A 15256-nucleotide genomic window follows, 5' to 3' on the forward strand; every position below is an offset into this window, starting at 1 on the left:
GCTACTAGGGACTTGGAGGACTCCAAGTTGCTGGACGTAGTCAGGGCCCTGAAAATATATGTTTCCAGGACGGCTGGAGTCAGGAAATCTGACTCGCTCTTTATCCTGTATGCACCCAACAAGCTGGGTGCTCCTGCTTCTAAGCAAACTATTGCTCGTTGGATTTGTAGTACAATTCAGCTTGCACATTCTGTGGCAGGCCTGCCACAGCCAAAATCTGTAAAAGCCCATTCCACAAGGAAGGTGGGCTCATCTTGGGCGGCTGCCCGAGGGGTCTCGGCTTTACAACTTTGCCGAGCAGCTACTTGGTCAGGGGCAAACACGTTTGCTAAATTCTACAAATTTGATACCCTGGCTGAGGAGGACCTGGAGTTCTCTCATTCGGTGCTGCAGAGTCATCCGCACTCTCCCGCCCGTTTGGGAGCTTTGGTATAATCCCCATGGTCCTTACGGAGTTCCCAGCATCCACTAGGACGTCAGAGAAAATAAGAATTTACTTACCGATAATTCTATTTCTCGTAGTCCGTAGTGGATGCTGGGCGCCCATCCCAAGTGCGGATTGTCTGCAATACTTGTACATAGTTATTGTTACAAAAATCGGGTTATTATTGTTGTGAGCCATCTTTTCAGAGGCTCCTCTGTTATCATGCTGTTAACTGGGTTCAGATCACAGGTTGTACGGTGTGATTGGTGTGGCTTGTATGAGTCTTACCCAGGATTCATAATCCTTCCTTATTGTGTACGCTCGTCCGGGCACAGTATCCTAACTGAGGCTTGGAGGAGGGTCATAGGGGGAGGAGCCAGTGCACACCAGGTAGTCCTAAAGCTTTTACTTTTGTGCCCAGTCTCCTGCGGAGCCGCTATTCCCCATGGTCCTTACGGAGTTCCCAGCATCCACTACGGACTACGAGAAATAGAATTATCGGTAAGTAAATTCTTATTTTCTCTATCGTCCTAGTGGATGCTGGGGTTCCTGAAAGGACCATGGGGAATAGCGGCTCCGCAGGAGACAGGGCACAAAAAGTAAAGCTTTTCCAGATCAGGTGGTGTGCACTGGCTCCTCCCCCTATGACCCTCCTCCAGACTCCAGTTAGATTTTTGTGCCCGGCCGAGAAGGGTGCAATCTAGGTGGCTCTCCTAAAGAGCTGCTTAGAGAAAGTTTAGCTTAGGTTTTTTATTTTACAGTGAGTCCTGCTGGCAACAGGATCACTGCAACGAGGGACTGAGGGGAGAAGAAGTGAACTAACCTGCGTACAGGATGGATTGGCTTCTTGGCTACTGGACATTAGCTCCAGAGGGACGATCACAGGTACAGCCTGGATGGTCACCGGAGCCGCGCCGCCGGCCCCCTTGCAGATGCTGAAGTTAGAAGAGGTCCAGAATCGGCGGCTGAAGACTCTGACAGTCTTCTAAAGGTAGCGCACAGCACTGCAGCTGTGCGCCATTTTCCTCTCAGCACACTTCACACGCTGTCACTGAGGGTGCAGGGCGCTGGGGGGGGGCGCCCTGGGAGGCAAATGTAAACCTATATACTGGCTAAAAATACCTCATATATAGCCCCCAGAGGCTATATGGAGATATTTAACCCCTGCCAAACTTCACTAAAGAGCGGGAGACGAGCCCGCCGTAAAAGGGGTGGGGCCTATCTCAGCACACAGCGCCATTTTTTCTCTCACAGAAAGGCTGGAGAGAAGGCTCCCAGGCTCTCCCCTGCACTGCATTACAGAAACAGGGTTTAAACAGAGAGGGGGGGCACAAATTGGCGATATAAATATATATATAAAGATGCTATTAGGGAGAAACACTTATATAAGGTTGTCCCTATGTAATTATAGCGTTTTTTGGTGTGTGCTGGCAAACTCTCCCTCTGTCTCTCCAAAGGGCTAGTGGGGTCCTGTCCTCTGTCAGAGCATTCCAGGTGTGTGTGCTGTGTGTCGGTACGTGTGTGTCGACATGTATGAGGACGATGCTGGAGGAGGCGGAGAAATTGCCTGTAATGGTGATGTCACTCTCTAGGGAGTCGACACCGGAATGGATGGCTTATTTAGGGAATTACGTGAGAATGTCAACACGCTGCAAGGTCGGTTGACGACATGAGACGACCGACAAACAATTAGTAACGGTCCAGGCGTCTCAGAAACACCGTCAGGGGTTTTTTATAAAAAACGCCCATTTACCTCAGTCGGTCGACACAGACACGGACACTGAATCCAGTGTCGACGGTGAATAAACAAACGTATTCCTCATTAGGGCCACACGTTAAGGGCAATGAAGGAGCTGTTACATTTTTCTGATATTACAAGTACCACAGAAAAGGGTATTATGTGGAAGTGAAAAAACTACCTGTAGTTTTTCCTGAATCAGATAAAATAAAATGAAGTGTGTGATGATACGTGGGTTTACCCCGATAGCAAATATTGGCGTTATACCTTTTCCCGCCAGAAGTTAGGGCGCGTTGGGAAGCACCCATTAGGGTGGATAAGGCGCTCACACACTTATCAAGTGGCGTTACCGTCTCCAAATACGGCCGCCCTCAAGGAGCCAGCTGATAGGCAGCTGGAAAAATATCCTAAAAAGTATATACACACAGACGGTGGTTATACTGCGACCAGCGATCGCCATCAGCCTGGAGATGCAGTGCTGGGTTGGCTTGGTCGAATTCCCTGACTAAAAATATTTTATTGATATAGAGCATTTAATAGGATGCATTCTATATATATGTATGCGAGATGCACAGAGGGATATTTGCACTCTGGCATCAAGATAAGTGCGTTGTCCATATCTCCCAGAAGATGTCATGGACACGACAGTGGTCAGGTGATACAGATCCCATACGGCACATGGAAGTATTGCCGTATAAAGGGAAGGAGTTATTTGGGGTCGGACCTGGGGGCCACGGCCACAGCTGGGAAATCCAACCTTTTTACCCCAAGTTACATCTCAGCAGAAAAAGACACTGTCTTTTCAGCCTCAATCCTTCCGTTCCCATGTGGGCAAGCGGGCAAAAGGCCAGTCATATCTGCCCAGACATAGAGGAAAGGGAAGTAGACTGCAGCAGGCAGCCCCTTCCCAGGAAAAGAAGCCCTCCACCAGTGGGGGGGTAGTCTCAAGAGTCTCAGCGCGCAGTGGGATCACTCGCAAGTTGACCCCTAGATCATACAAGTATTATCCCAGGGGTACAGATTGGAGAGTCGAGACATTTTTTCCTCGCAGGTTCCTGAAGCCTGCTGTACCAACGGCTCCCTCCGACAAGGAGGCAGTATTGGGGAAAAAATTCACAAGCTGTATTTCCAGCAGGTGATAATCAAAGTACCCCTCCTACAACAAGGAAAAGGGTATTAGTCCTCCACACTATATTGTGGTACTGAAGCCAGACGGCTTGGTGAGACATAGTCTAAATCTGAAATCTTTGAACACTTACATAAAAAGGTTCAAATCAAGATGGAGTCACTCAGAGCAGTGATAGAGAACCGGAAAAAAGGGGACTATATGGTGTCCCTGGACATCAAGGATTACCTCCATGTCCAAATTTGCCCTTCTCAACAAGGGTACCTCTGGTTCGTGATACAGAACTGTCAATATCAGTTTCAGACGCTGCCGTTGAATTATCCACGGCACCCCGGGCCTTTACCAAGGTAATGGCCGAAAAGATGATTCTTAAAAGAAGAAAGGCATCTAAATTATCCCTTACTTGGACGATATCCTGAAAGGGACAAGTTTCCAGAGAACAGTTGGAGGTCGGAAAAGAACTATCTAAAGTAGTTCTACGACAGCACGAGTGGATTCTAAATATTCCAAAAATCGCAGCTGTTTTCCGATGATACGTCTGCTGTTCCTAGGAATGATTCTGGGCATAGTCCAGAAAGAGGTATTTCTCCTGGAGGGGAAAGCCAGGGAGTTATCCGACCTAGTCAGAAACCTCCTAAATCCAGGCCAAGTATCAGTGCATCAATGCACAGGAGTCCTGGGAAAAATGGTGGCTTCTTACGAAGCGATTCCATTCGGCAGATCTCACGCAAAAACTTTTCAGGGGGATTTGCTGGACGAATGGTCCGGATCGCATCTTCAGATGCATCAGCGGATAACCCTGTCTCCAAGGACAAGGGTGTCTCTTCTGTGGGGGCTGCAGAGTGCTCATCTTCTAGAGGGCAGCACATTCAGCATTCAGGACTGTGTTCTGGTGACCACGGATGCCAGCCTGAGAGGCTGGGGAACAGTCACACAAGGAAGAAATTTCCAAGGAAGTGTGGTCAAGTCTGGAGATTTCTCTCCACATGAATATACTGGAGCTAAGGGCAATTTACGATGCTCTGAGCCTAGGAAGACCTCTGCTTCAAAGTCAACCGGTGCTGATCCAGTAGGACATCATCATGGCAGTCGCCCACGTAAACAGACGGGGCGGCACAAGAAGCAGGAGGGCAATGACAGCAAGGATTCTTCGCTGGGCGAAAGATCATGTGATAACACTGTCAGCAGTGTTCATTCCGGGAGTGGACAACTAGGAAGATTTCCTCAGCATAAATGAATTCCACCCGGAAAAGTGGGAACTTCATCTGGAAGTTTCCACAGGTTTGTAAACCGTTGGGAAAGACCAAAGGTGGTTATGATGGCGTCCCACATGAAGCGCCAGGTCTAGAGACCCTCAGGCAATAGCTGGGACGCTCTGGTAACACCGTGGGTGTACCAGTCGGTGTATGTGTTCCCTCCTCTGCCTTTCATACCCAGTGTATGGAGAATGATAGGAAGGAGAGGAGTAAGAACTATACTCGGGGTTCCGGTTTGGGCCAAGAAGAACTTGGTACCCGGAACTTCAAGAGATACTAGAAAGGATCTTGATTCAGCAAGAATCATGTCTGTTCCATGACTTACCGCAGCTGCGTTGACGCCAGGGCGGGTGAACGCCGGATCCTAAGGGAAAAAGGCATTCCGGAAGAGGTCATCCCTACCCTGGTCAGAGCCAGGAAGGAGGTGACCGCACAACATTATCACCGCTTAGGTGAAAATATGTTCCATGGTGTGAGGCCAGGAAGGCTCCACGGAAGAATTTCAACTAGGTTAATTCCTACATTTCCTGCAAGCAGGAGTGTATATGGGTCTCAAATTGGGGTCCATTAAGGTTCAAATTTCGACCGGTCGATTTTCTTCCAGAAAGAAATTGGCTTCAGTTCCTGAAGTCCAGAAGTTGTTAAGGGAGTACTGCATATACAACCCCTTTTTGATGTCTCCAGTGGCACTGGGCGATCTCAACGTAGTTTGGGATTCCTAAAATCACATTGTTTTAAACAACTCAAATCTGTGGATTTGATATATCTCACATGGAAAGTGACCATGCTGTTGGTCCTGGCCTCGGCCAGGCGAATGTCAGAATTGGCGGCTTTATCTCACAAAGCCATATCTGATTGTCCATTCGGACAGAGCAAAGCTGTGGACTCGTCCCCAGTTTCTCCCTAAGGTGGTGTCAGCGTTTCACCTGAACCAGCTTATTGTGGTGCCTGCGGCTACTAGGGACTTGGAGGACTCCAAGTTGCTGGATGTTGTCAGGACCCTGAAAATATAGTTTCCAGGTCGGCTGGAGTCAGGAAATCTGACTTGCTGTTTATCCTGTATGCACCCAACAAGCTGGGTGCTCCTGCTTCTAAGCAGACTATTGCTCGTTGGATTTGTAGTACAATTCAGCTTGCACATTCTGTGGCAGGCTTGCCACAGCAAAAAATATGTAAATGCCCATTCCACAAGGAAGGTGGGCTCATCTTGGGCGGCTGCCCGAGGGGTCTCGGCATTACAACTCTGCCGAGCAGCTACGTGGTCGGGGGAGAACACGTTTGTAAAATTTTACAAATTTGATACCCTGGCAAAAGAGGACCTGGAGTTCTCTCATTCGGTGCTGCAGAGTCATCCGCACTCTCCCGCCCGTTTGGGAGCTTTGGTATAATCCCCATGGTCCTTTCAGGAACCCCAGCATCCACTAGGACGATAGAGAAAATAAGAATTTACTTACCGATAATTCTATTTCTCGGAGTCCGTAGTGGATTCTGGGCGCCCATCCCAAGTGCGGATTATTCTGCAATACTTGTACATAGTTATTGTTACAAAAATCGGGTTATTGTTGTAGGAAGCCGTCTTTCAGAGGCTCCTTTTGTTATCATACTGTTAACTGGGTTTAGATCACAAGTTGTACGGTGTGATTGGTGTGGCTGGTATGAGTCTTACCCGGGATTCAAAATCCTCCCTTATTGTGTACGCTCGTCCGGGCACAGTACCTAACTGGAGTCTGGAGGAGGGTCATAGGGGGAGGAGCCAGTGCACACCACCTGATCTGGAAAAGCTTTACTTTTTGTGCCCTGTCTCCTGCGGAGCCGCTATTCCCCATGGTCCTTTCAGGAACCCCAGCATCCACTACGGACTCCGAGAAATAGAATTATCGGTAAGTAAATTCTTATTTTCTCTAACGTCCTAGTGGATGCTGGGGACTCCGTAAGGACCATGGGGATTAAACCCCAAGCTCCCAAACGGGCGGGAGAGTGCGGATGACTCTGCAGCACCGAATGAGCAAACACAAGGTCCTCCTCAGCCAGAGTATCAAACTTGTAGAACTTTGCAAAGGTGTTTGAACCTGACCAAGTAGCCGCCCGGCAAAGCTGTAATGCCGAGACCCCTCGGGCAGCCGCCCAAGAAGAGCCCACCTTCCTTGTGGAATGGGCCTTAACTGATTTAGGCAGCGGCAACCCAGCCGCAGAATGAGCCTGCTGAATCGTGTTACAGATCCAACGAGCAATCGTTTGCTTTGAAGCAGGCGCCCCAAGCTTGTTGGAAGCATACAGGATAAACAAAGATTCTGTTTTCCTGACCTTAGCCGTTCTGGCTACATAAACCTTCAAAGCCCTGACCACATCCAGTGACTCGGAATCCTCCAAGTCAGTAGTAGCCACAGGCACCACAATAGGTTGGTTTATATGAAAGGATGAAACCACTTTCGGCAGAAATTGTGGGCGGGTCCGCAATTCTGCTCTATCCGCATGGAAAACCAGATAAGGGCTTTTATGTGACAAAGCCGCCAATTCTGACACACGCCTAGCCGAAGTCAAGGCTAATAGCATGACCACCTTCCACGTGAGATATTTCAATTCCACCGTTTTGAGTGGTTCAAACCAGTGTGATTTCAGGAAACTCAACACCACATTAAGATCCCAAGGTGCCACTGGAGGCACAAAAGGGGGCTGAATATGCAGCACTCCCTTTACAAACGTCTGAACTTCAGGCAGAGAAGCCAGTTCTTTTTGAAAGAAAATGGATAAGGCCGAAATCTGAACCTTAATGGAACCCAATTTAAGGCCCAAAGTCACTCCCGACTGTAGGAAGTGAAGGAAACGGCCCAGCTGGAATTCCTCCGTAGGGGCATATACGGTGATAATGTTAAGCCGTCACGTCCTTCCTAGCCTTTATCAGCGTAGGAATAACTTCATCCGGAATGCCTTTTTCTGCTAGGATCCGGCGTTCAAATGCCATGCCGTCAAACGCAGCCGCGGTAAGTCTTGGAACAGATAGGGCCCCTGTTGCAACAAGTCCTGTCTTAGAGGCAGAGGCCACGGGTCCTCTGTGAGCATCTCTTGCAGATCTGGATACCAAGTCCTTCTTGGCCAATCCGGAACAATGAGTATTGTTCTCACTCCTCTTTTTCTTATGATTCTCAGCACCCTGTGTATGAGAGGAAGAGGAGGAAATACATAGACCGACTGGAACATCCACGGTATCACCAGTGCGTCCACAGCTATCGCCTGAGGGTCTCTTGACCCGGCGCAATATCTCTGTAGCTTTTTGTTGAGGCGGGATGCCATCATGTCCACCTGTGGCAGTTCCCACCGACTTGCAATCTGCGTGAAGACTTCTTGATGAAGTCCCCACTCTCCCGGGTGGAGGTCGTGCCTGCTGAGGAAGTCTGCTTCCCAGTTGTCCACTACCGGAATGAACACTGCTGACAGTGCGCTTACGTGATTCTCCGCCCAGCGAAGAATTCTGGTGGCTTCTACCATCGCCACCCTGCTCCTTGTGCCGCCTTGGCGGTTTACATGAGCCACTGCGGTGATGTTGTCTGACTGAATCAGAACCGGTTGGTTGCAAAGCAGGGACTCCGCTTGATGTAGGGCGTTGTATATGGCCCTTAGTTGCAGGATGTTGATGTGAAGGCAAGTCTTCTGACTTGACCACAGCCCTTGGAAATTTCTTCCCTGTGTGACAGCCCCCCACCCTCCGTGGTCACCAGGACCCAGCCCTGAATGCCGAATCTGCGACCTTCGAGAAGGTGAGCACTCTGCAGCCACCACAGGAGAGCCACCCTGGCCCTGGGGGATGGGGTGATCAACCTATGCATCTGAAGATGTGATCCGGACCACTTGTCCAACAGACCCCATTGAAAGGTCCTCGCATGGAACCTGCCGAAGGGAATGGCCTCGTATGATGCCACTATCTTTCCCAGGACTCGCGTGCAGTGATGCACCGACACCTGTTTTGGTTTTAATAGGTCTCTGACCAATGTCATGAGCTCCTAAGCCTTCTCCATCGGGAGATAAACCCTCTTCTGGTCTGTGTCCAGAATCATGCCCAGGAAAGGCAGACAAGTCGTAGGAATCAACTGCGACTTTGGAATATTTAGAATCCAGCCGTGCTGTTGTAACCCTTCCCGAGAGCGTGCTACGCTGATCAGCAACTGCTCTCCGGACCTCACCTTTATGAGGAGATCGTCCAAGTATGGGATAATTGTGACCCCTTGCTTCCGCAGGAGTACCATCATTTCCGCCATTACCTTGGTAAATATTCTCGTGCCGTGGAGAGACCAAACGGCAACGTCTGAAATTGGTAATGACAATCCTGTACCACAAATCTGAGGTACGCCTGATGAGGTGGATAAATGGGGACATGAAGGTATGCATACTTTATGTCCAGAGACACCATAAACCCCCCCCCCCTTCCAGGCTTGCGATGACCGCTCTGAGCGATTCCATCTTGAACTTGAACCTTTTCAGGTATACGTTCAGGGATTTTAAATTCAATATGGGTCTGACCGAACCGTCCGGTTTCGGTACCACAAACATGGTCGAATAATAACCCTTTCCTCAGAGGCAGAAGTCTGGGAGGCAACGCCTCTCCTCCCATTCTGTGACACCATTAAATTAAGTTGATAGCTGCTACTCTCTTATCAGTAGCCAATTGCCTCACTGGTCCCTGTACATTACAAATCACACCCTTTTTATTATACTTTAGATACACATTTTACAAGTGTCATACCCGGGATTAGAAACCATGACCTATTACACTGGAAGCAGACACCTTGACAATGAAATGTATATATACAGTATATACGTTTATTTTTTTTTCAGAACACACACACACACACTTATCTAAATATAGGGGGGGGCACCAATAATTATCTTGCCTCCAGGCTACTGGGATGAACTTACGCCACTGCCTTTCCTTGTTGAAGGAGGGGAACCTTGACCACCACCTGCTGAAGATACAATTTGTGAATTGCAGCTAACACTATTTCCCTCTCTAAGGGGGAAGCTGGCAAGGCCGATTTGAGGTATCGGTGAGGGGGCATCTTTTTGAATTCCAGCTGGTATCCCTGAGACACAATCTCTATCGCCCAGGGATACACCTGGGAGTGAACCCACTTGTGGCTGAAATTTCGGAGACGCGCCCCCACCGGGCCTAGCTCCGCTTGTGGAGCCCCAGCGTCAGGCGATGGATTTAGTGGAAGCCGGGGAGGACTTCTGTTCCTGGGAACCAGCTGTGTTGTGCAGCTTCTTTCCTCTGCCCCTGCCTCTGGCAAGAAAGGACGCACCTCAGACTTTCTTGCCTTTTTGTGATCGAAAGGGTTGCATTTGGTAATACGGTGCTTTCTTAGGTTGTGAGGAAACATATGGCAAAAAATTTAACTTTCCAGCAGTAGCTGTGGAGACCAGGTTCGAGAGACCCTCCCCAAACAATTCCTCACCCTTGAAAAGTAAAACTTCCATATGCCTTTTTGAGTCGGCATCACCTGTCCATTGCCGAGTCCACAGGACCCTTCTGGCAGAAATCAACATTGCATTTATTCTAGAGCCCAGTAGGCTAATGTCTCTTTGAGCATCTCTCATATATAGGACAGCGTCTTTTATATGCCCCAGGGTCATTAATATAGTATCCTTGTCTAAGGTATCCAGTTCCTCAGATAAGGTATCCGTCCATGCTGCTACAGCGCTACACACCCAGGCAGACGCAATTGCCGGCCTTAGTAAGGTACCTGAATGTGTATAAATGGACTTCAGGGTACCCTCTTGCTTTCTATCCGCAGCATCTTTTAGGGTGGCTGTATCCTGTGACGGCAGGGCTACCCTCTTGGATAAGCGTGTTAGGGGAGGATTCCCAGCGTAACCTGTCCGTTGGCGGGAAAGGATACGCCATAAGCATCCGTTTGGAAATCTGCAGTTTTTTATCTGGAGATTCCCAAGCCTTTTCACATAACTCATTTAGCTCGTGTGAAGGGGGAAAGGTCACCACCTGCCTTTTTTCCCCATACATATAAACCCTCTTGTCAGGGACTGGGGTTTCCTCTGTGATGTGCAACACATCCTTAATTGCTATAATCATATAACGGATGGATTTAGCCAATTTTGGCTGTAACTTTGCATCATCGTAATCGACACTGGAGTCAAAGTCCATGTCGGTATCTGTGTCAACAATTTGGGATAGTGGGCGCTTCTGAGACCCTGCCGGCCTCTGCGACATCGGATCAGGCATGGGCTGAGACCCTGATTGTCCTAAGGTTTCAGCTTTATCCAACCTTTTATGCAAGGAATTAACATTATCATTTAAAACCTTCCACATATCCATCCAATCAGGTGTCGGCGCCATCGGCGGAGACACCACATTCATTTGCTCCCGTTCTGTTTCCACATAGCCTTCCTCGTCAAACATGTCGACACAAGCGTACCGACACACCACACACACAGGGAATGCTCTTTTTGAAGACAGTTCCCCCACAAGGCCCTTTGGAGAGACAGAGAGAGTGTATGCCAGCACACACCCCAGCACTATATAACCCAGAAATCACACAGTAACTTAGTGTTAACCCAGTAGTCGCTGTAATAATGATTTTTGCGCCTAATTATGTGCCCCCCCTCCCTTTTTTACCCTCTTCTACCGTGTATCTGCAGGGGAGAGCCTGGGGAGCTTCCTCTCAGCGGAGCTGTGGCAAAAAATTAGCGCTGGTGAGTGCTGAGGAAGAAGCCCCGCTTACAATATTATGGCGGGGACTCATACATATATACAGTGCCCAACTGTATATATGTCCAACTTTTGCCAAGAGGTTCTAATTGCTGCCCAGGGCCGCCCCCCCCCCCCCCCCTGCGCGCCATTGGGAGCAATGGCGCACAGCTGCAGTGCTATGCGCTACCTCAGTGAAGACTGGAGTCTTCTGCCGCCGATTTTGAAGTCTTCTTGCTTCTTTCACCCGGCTTCTGTCTTCCGGCTCTGCGAGGGGGGCGGCGGCGCGGCTCCGCGATCGGACGACAAAGGGTGAGATCCTGTGTACGATCCCTTTGGAGCTAATGGTGTCCAGTAGCCTAAGAAGCAGGACCTATCTGCAGAGAGTAGGGCTGCTTCTCTCCCCTCAGTCCCACGATGCAGGGAGTCTGTTGCCAGCAGAGCTCCCTGAAAATAAAAAAACCTAACAAAATACTTTCTTATAGCAAGTTCAGGAGAGCTCACTAAACCCAGCTCGTCCGGGCACAGATTCAAACTGAGGTCTGGAGGAGGGACATAGAGGGAGGAGCCAGAGCACACCAGAATCCAAATTCTTTCTTAAAGTGCCCATGTCTCCTGCGGAGCCCGTCTATTCCCCATGGTCCTTACGGAGTCCCCAGCATCCACTAGGACGTTAGAGAAAAGTATATTTATATAATGACCCTGGCCACTGTGCTTGATACAAGGCTCCCCGATAACAACCTGTGTTGTATGGATATGACTGGGGCTCTCATGGTGAACTTAGGTTAATAGACCTATTAGTAAGTTATCCCCAGAAATGTGTTACTGCATAATGATAGAAAAGTAAATTAAGGGGGTAAGTAATCAGCTGTATGAGGTTCCTTTTTTGTTTTGTACTTTAAATCTCAAAAAAAAAGTTTGTATGTTCTCCCCATGCTTGCGTGGGATTCCTATGGGTACTGCGGTTTCCTCCCACAATCCAAAAATATACTGGCAGGTTAATTGGCTCCCAACAGAACATTAATGGGCAGACTAGATGGGCCAACTGGTTCTTATCTGCCGTCACAGTCTATGTTTCTTAGGCTGGGTACACACTTGACGATATGCACCCGATATATCGTCCGAGCCAGCGGGTAGGACGATATATATTTCACATAGTCCAGTCTGTATACACTATATCGTTACCGATGTGCGCTCCCACAGGTCGTTAACGAAGTCCAGTGTCTTTAGTTCCAGCCTTTAAATCTAAAGATATTCTAATGCACCTGGGTGTGGGTGAATGCCCTCACTGCCGATATCGTTCAGTGTGTATGTCCAATATCGTTTCCCTTGACGATGTCACATCTTATGCGTATCATCAAGTGGGGATTAATTCAATATCCCGGCTGTCGGGATCCCGGCGTCAGCATACCGACGCTGGGCTACCGAAACCTATTCACCCACTTGGGGTGTCTACAACACCCCTGTAGGGAGAATAAATAGCGTGGCGTGTGCAGCGAGCATGCAAGGGGCTCTTTAGCGCCTGCCCCGCTGCTGGCATACTAGCATTCTGGCATCCCACGGTCGGGATTCTGACCGCAGGGATGATGGGCGCCGGTATATAGATACCAACCCGTCAAGTGTGTACCCAGCCTAAGTAAGAATGTCATCCTGTTCTCCCATTAAAATGGGGTAAATCCTGTCCAGAACACACAGCAATCAGATCACTGATGGGATTCTGCCGGGCATCTGGGGTAAAGTAGACTCAATTGGCCAAAAGTAGAGGATCGCTAATCACCATTAACATGAGAATGAAATATTCTATGATGGAACCCCTAATTAAGTAGGCAGTACTAGGGCTCTTTAGGGCATCACTGCGGAATACCCTATTTTGCAGACTGGGACCGGTCACATAAGCAGTCCATTGTCTCGCACTAGTTTCCCTATTACCTTTGGATTGTATGCGCTCACAAACAGGGCCCTCGTCACCCTTCCTGGCCAGTTTCATTTTCAGTTTGTATTGTGTGTCTGTCTCTTACACAAAGGACAGGTGCTTTATATAATATGAAAGATAATAATATGAATAATAATAATATGGAAGATGTACTTGGCATAGGGCAGCGTGAATGCAGAGTGCATCTAATCTAACATCACGTTACTCATACACAGCAGTACAATGGCCGGGTGTCCACATTTTTCCAGGACCACCCCAAAATCTTTATACACAAAACTAATTTTTCCCAAAATGTAAATGACTGATGAATACAAAATAAATCAAGAGGGAGTGGCTGCTGCTATACGATTTTCATTTCATTTACAAATAATGGGAGCCCTACATGGAAATGTGCAGGATGCCTTATACACCAAAAATACATCTAACTATTCATTATTATGTGACAGCGCCCTCTAGTGGCCAGCTGCCATAATGAAACGTGGCTCACATGCATCACACACCATGTGCACTGCTCAGAAAACCCCACGCTTCTTTCCTACTGCATAGCCCCCCGGTATGTGAGCATGGTGTATGGTCACACAGTGCAGCCTGGGCTCACCTCAGGGTGCTCCACACACACAGGCTGGATGCCTAGCTCCTGGAGGTATTGCTGTAGCTCTTCTCTCAGAGACCCGGACATGTTTCCTGAGTGCTTGCTCAGCTGTCATCTGCTCCTGCCCACACATAGGCGTGGCCATGAAGAATATGCCTTTTTTTTTTTCTTTAAGCAAACTTTATTACATTTCACATTTGCATTACTGGACAGATATGGTACCCCTCACAATATAATACCATACTGATCGATCCGGACCCCCAGATTATTTACCACTAATGAGCCCCCGTTCACTGATGCATGCATCTTTATATCTATATATTTTTACGGATGCTTAAAAGGATAGGGGCAGTCTAGACTCTAGTCTACACCTTCAGAAATCAGGCAAGTCTAGATATAGCCATCAAGTGGGCAACTATTGATGTTCACCATCGATGGCACCATCAGTACTTTCTATTGATATCAGGAAACCATCGATGAGCGTCACTGACAGCCAGCTACAGGCCAATAAGAGGATGGTGGGACTAAACAACGCGCAACATCACCATCGGACTTCATTGATGGTGGAGAAACAACGGACATCCATCATCGATGACAAATCCATTGATGATGATCAGTAGCAAGCCAATGGTAGTTACTATGCTAACCAATCAATGGGGTGTGGTATGGAAGGTAGATAGTAACTAGGTCGGCAGTGTCTAGACCGACCACTATTGGTCGACAGTAACTAAGTCGACAGGGTCTTTAGGTCGACATGCCAAAAGGTCGACATGAGTTTTTTATTTTTTGTGTCGTGTTCTTCGTAGAGTGACCGGGAACCCCAATTAGTGCACTGTGTCGCTGCGCTCGCCATGCTTCGGGCAAGGCACAGGTTACCATTCATAACTGTAATCCACGTGGATCGTTACGTATGAAAAGGTTCAAAAAAAAGAAAAAAATTGTGAAAAACTCATGTCGACCTTTTGACATGTCGACATAGAGACTCTGTCGACCTGGTTACTGTCGACCAATAGTGGTCAACCTAGAGACCGGATCCCGGAGAGAACAATTGTTATTTATGGTAAATGTATATCGTAAGCTCTCACGAGCAGGGCCCTCTTCCCTCATGTGCTTATCCTTTCTTACTTTAATAATCTTCAACTGTACCACATCCAGCAGTCTTGTGCCACCTGATACTTATTCCAGTGTCATCTGCTGATGTAACTATGTTTATTTACCCTGTACTTGTCCTATACTGTCATCAACTGTAAGTTGCTGTTTTCCTGTTTGATTATTCATGTACTCTGTAATTGGGCGCTGCGGAACCCTTGTGGCGCCATATAAATAAAGGATAATAATAATAATCGTGTTATGGGTGTCCTTCCAGTCACTGTGTCTAAGCAGCTGTCCACACATGAGGGACAATCATACAAAAAATATCAGAATACTGCAATTTATAACGTCAGCCCAAATTAACAAATTAAATTACTCTTCAGTTCACTGGAAACACG

General features: G+C 48.1%; 1 protein-coding gene across 1 annotated transcript in view; it reads right to left on the reverse strand.

Annotated features, from left to right (window-relative positions):
* The window catches only part of LOC134910517 (prolyl-tRNA synthetase associated domain-containing protein 1-like), a 36455-nt gene extending 22556 nt beyond the window's left edge, over positions 1 to 13899 (reverse strand). Inside the window, exon 1 of the mRNA XM_063918626.1 lies at positions 13773 to 13899. Coding sequence (XP_063774696.1) covers positions 13773 to 13853 — 81 coding nt within the window. The 5' untranslated portion in view covers positions 13854 to 13899. The remainder of the gene's footprint in view (positions 1 to 13772) is intronic.
* Positions 13900 to 15256: the final 1357 nt, after the last annotated feature.

The sequence above is a fragment of the Pseudophryne corroboree genome, chromosome 4 (genome assembly GCF_028390025.1).
Source record: "Pseudophryne corroboree isolate aPseCor3 chromosome 4, aPseCor3.hap2, whole genome shotgun sequence".
Classification (NCBI taxonomy): domain Eukaryota; kingdom Metazoa; phylum Chordata; class Amphibia; order Anura; family Myobatrachidae; genus Pseudophryne; species Pseudophryne corroboree.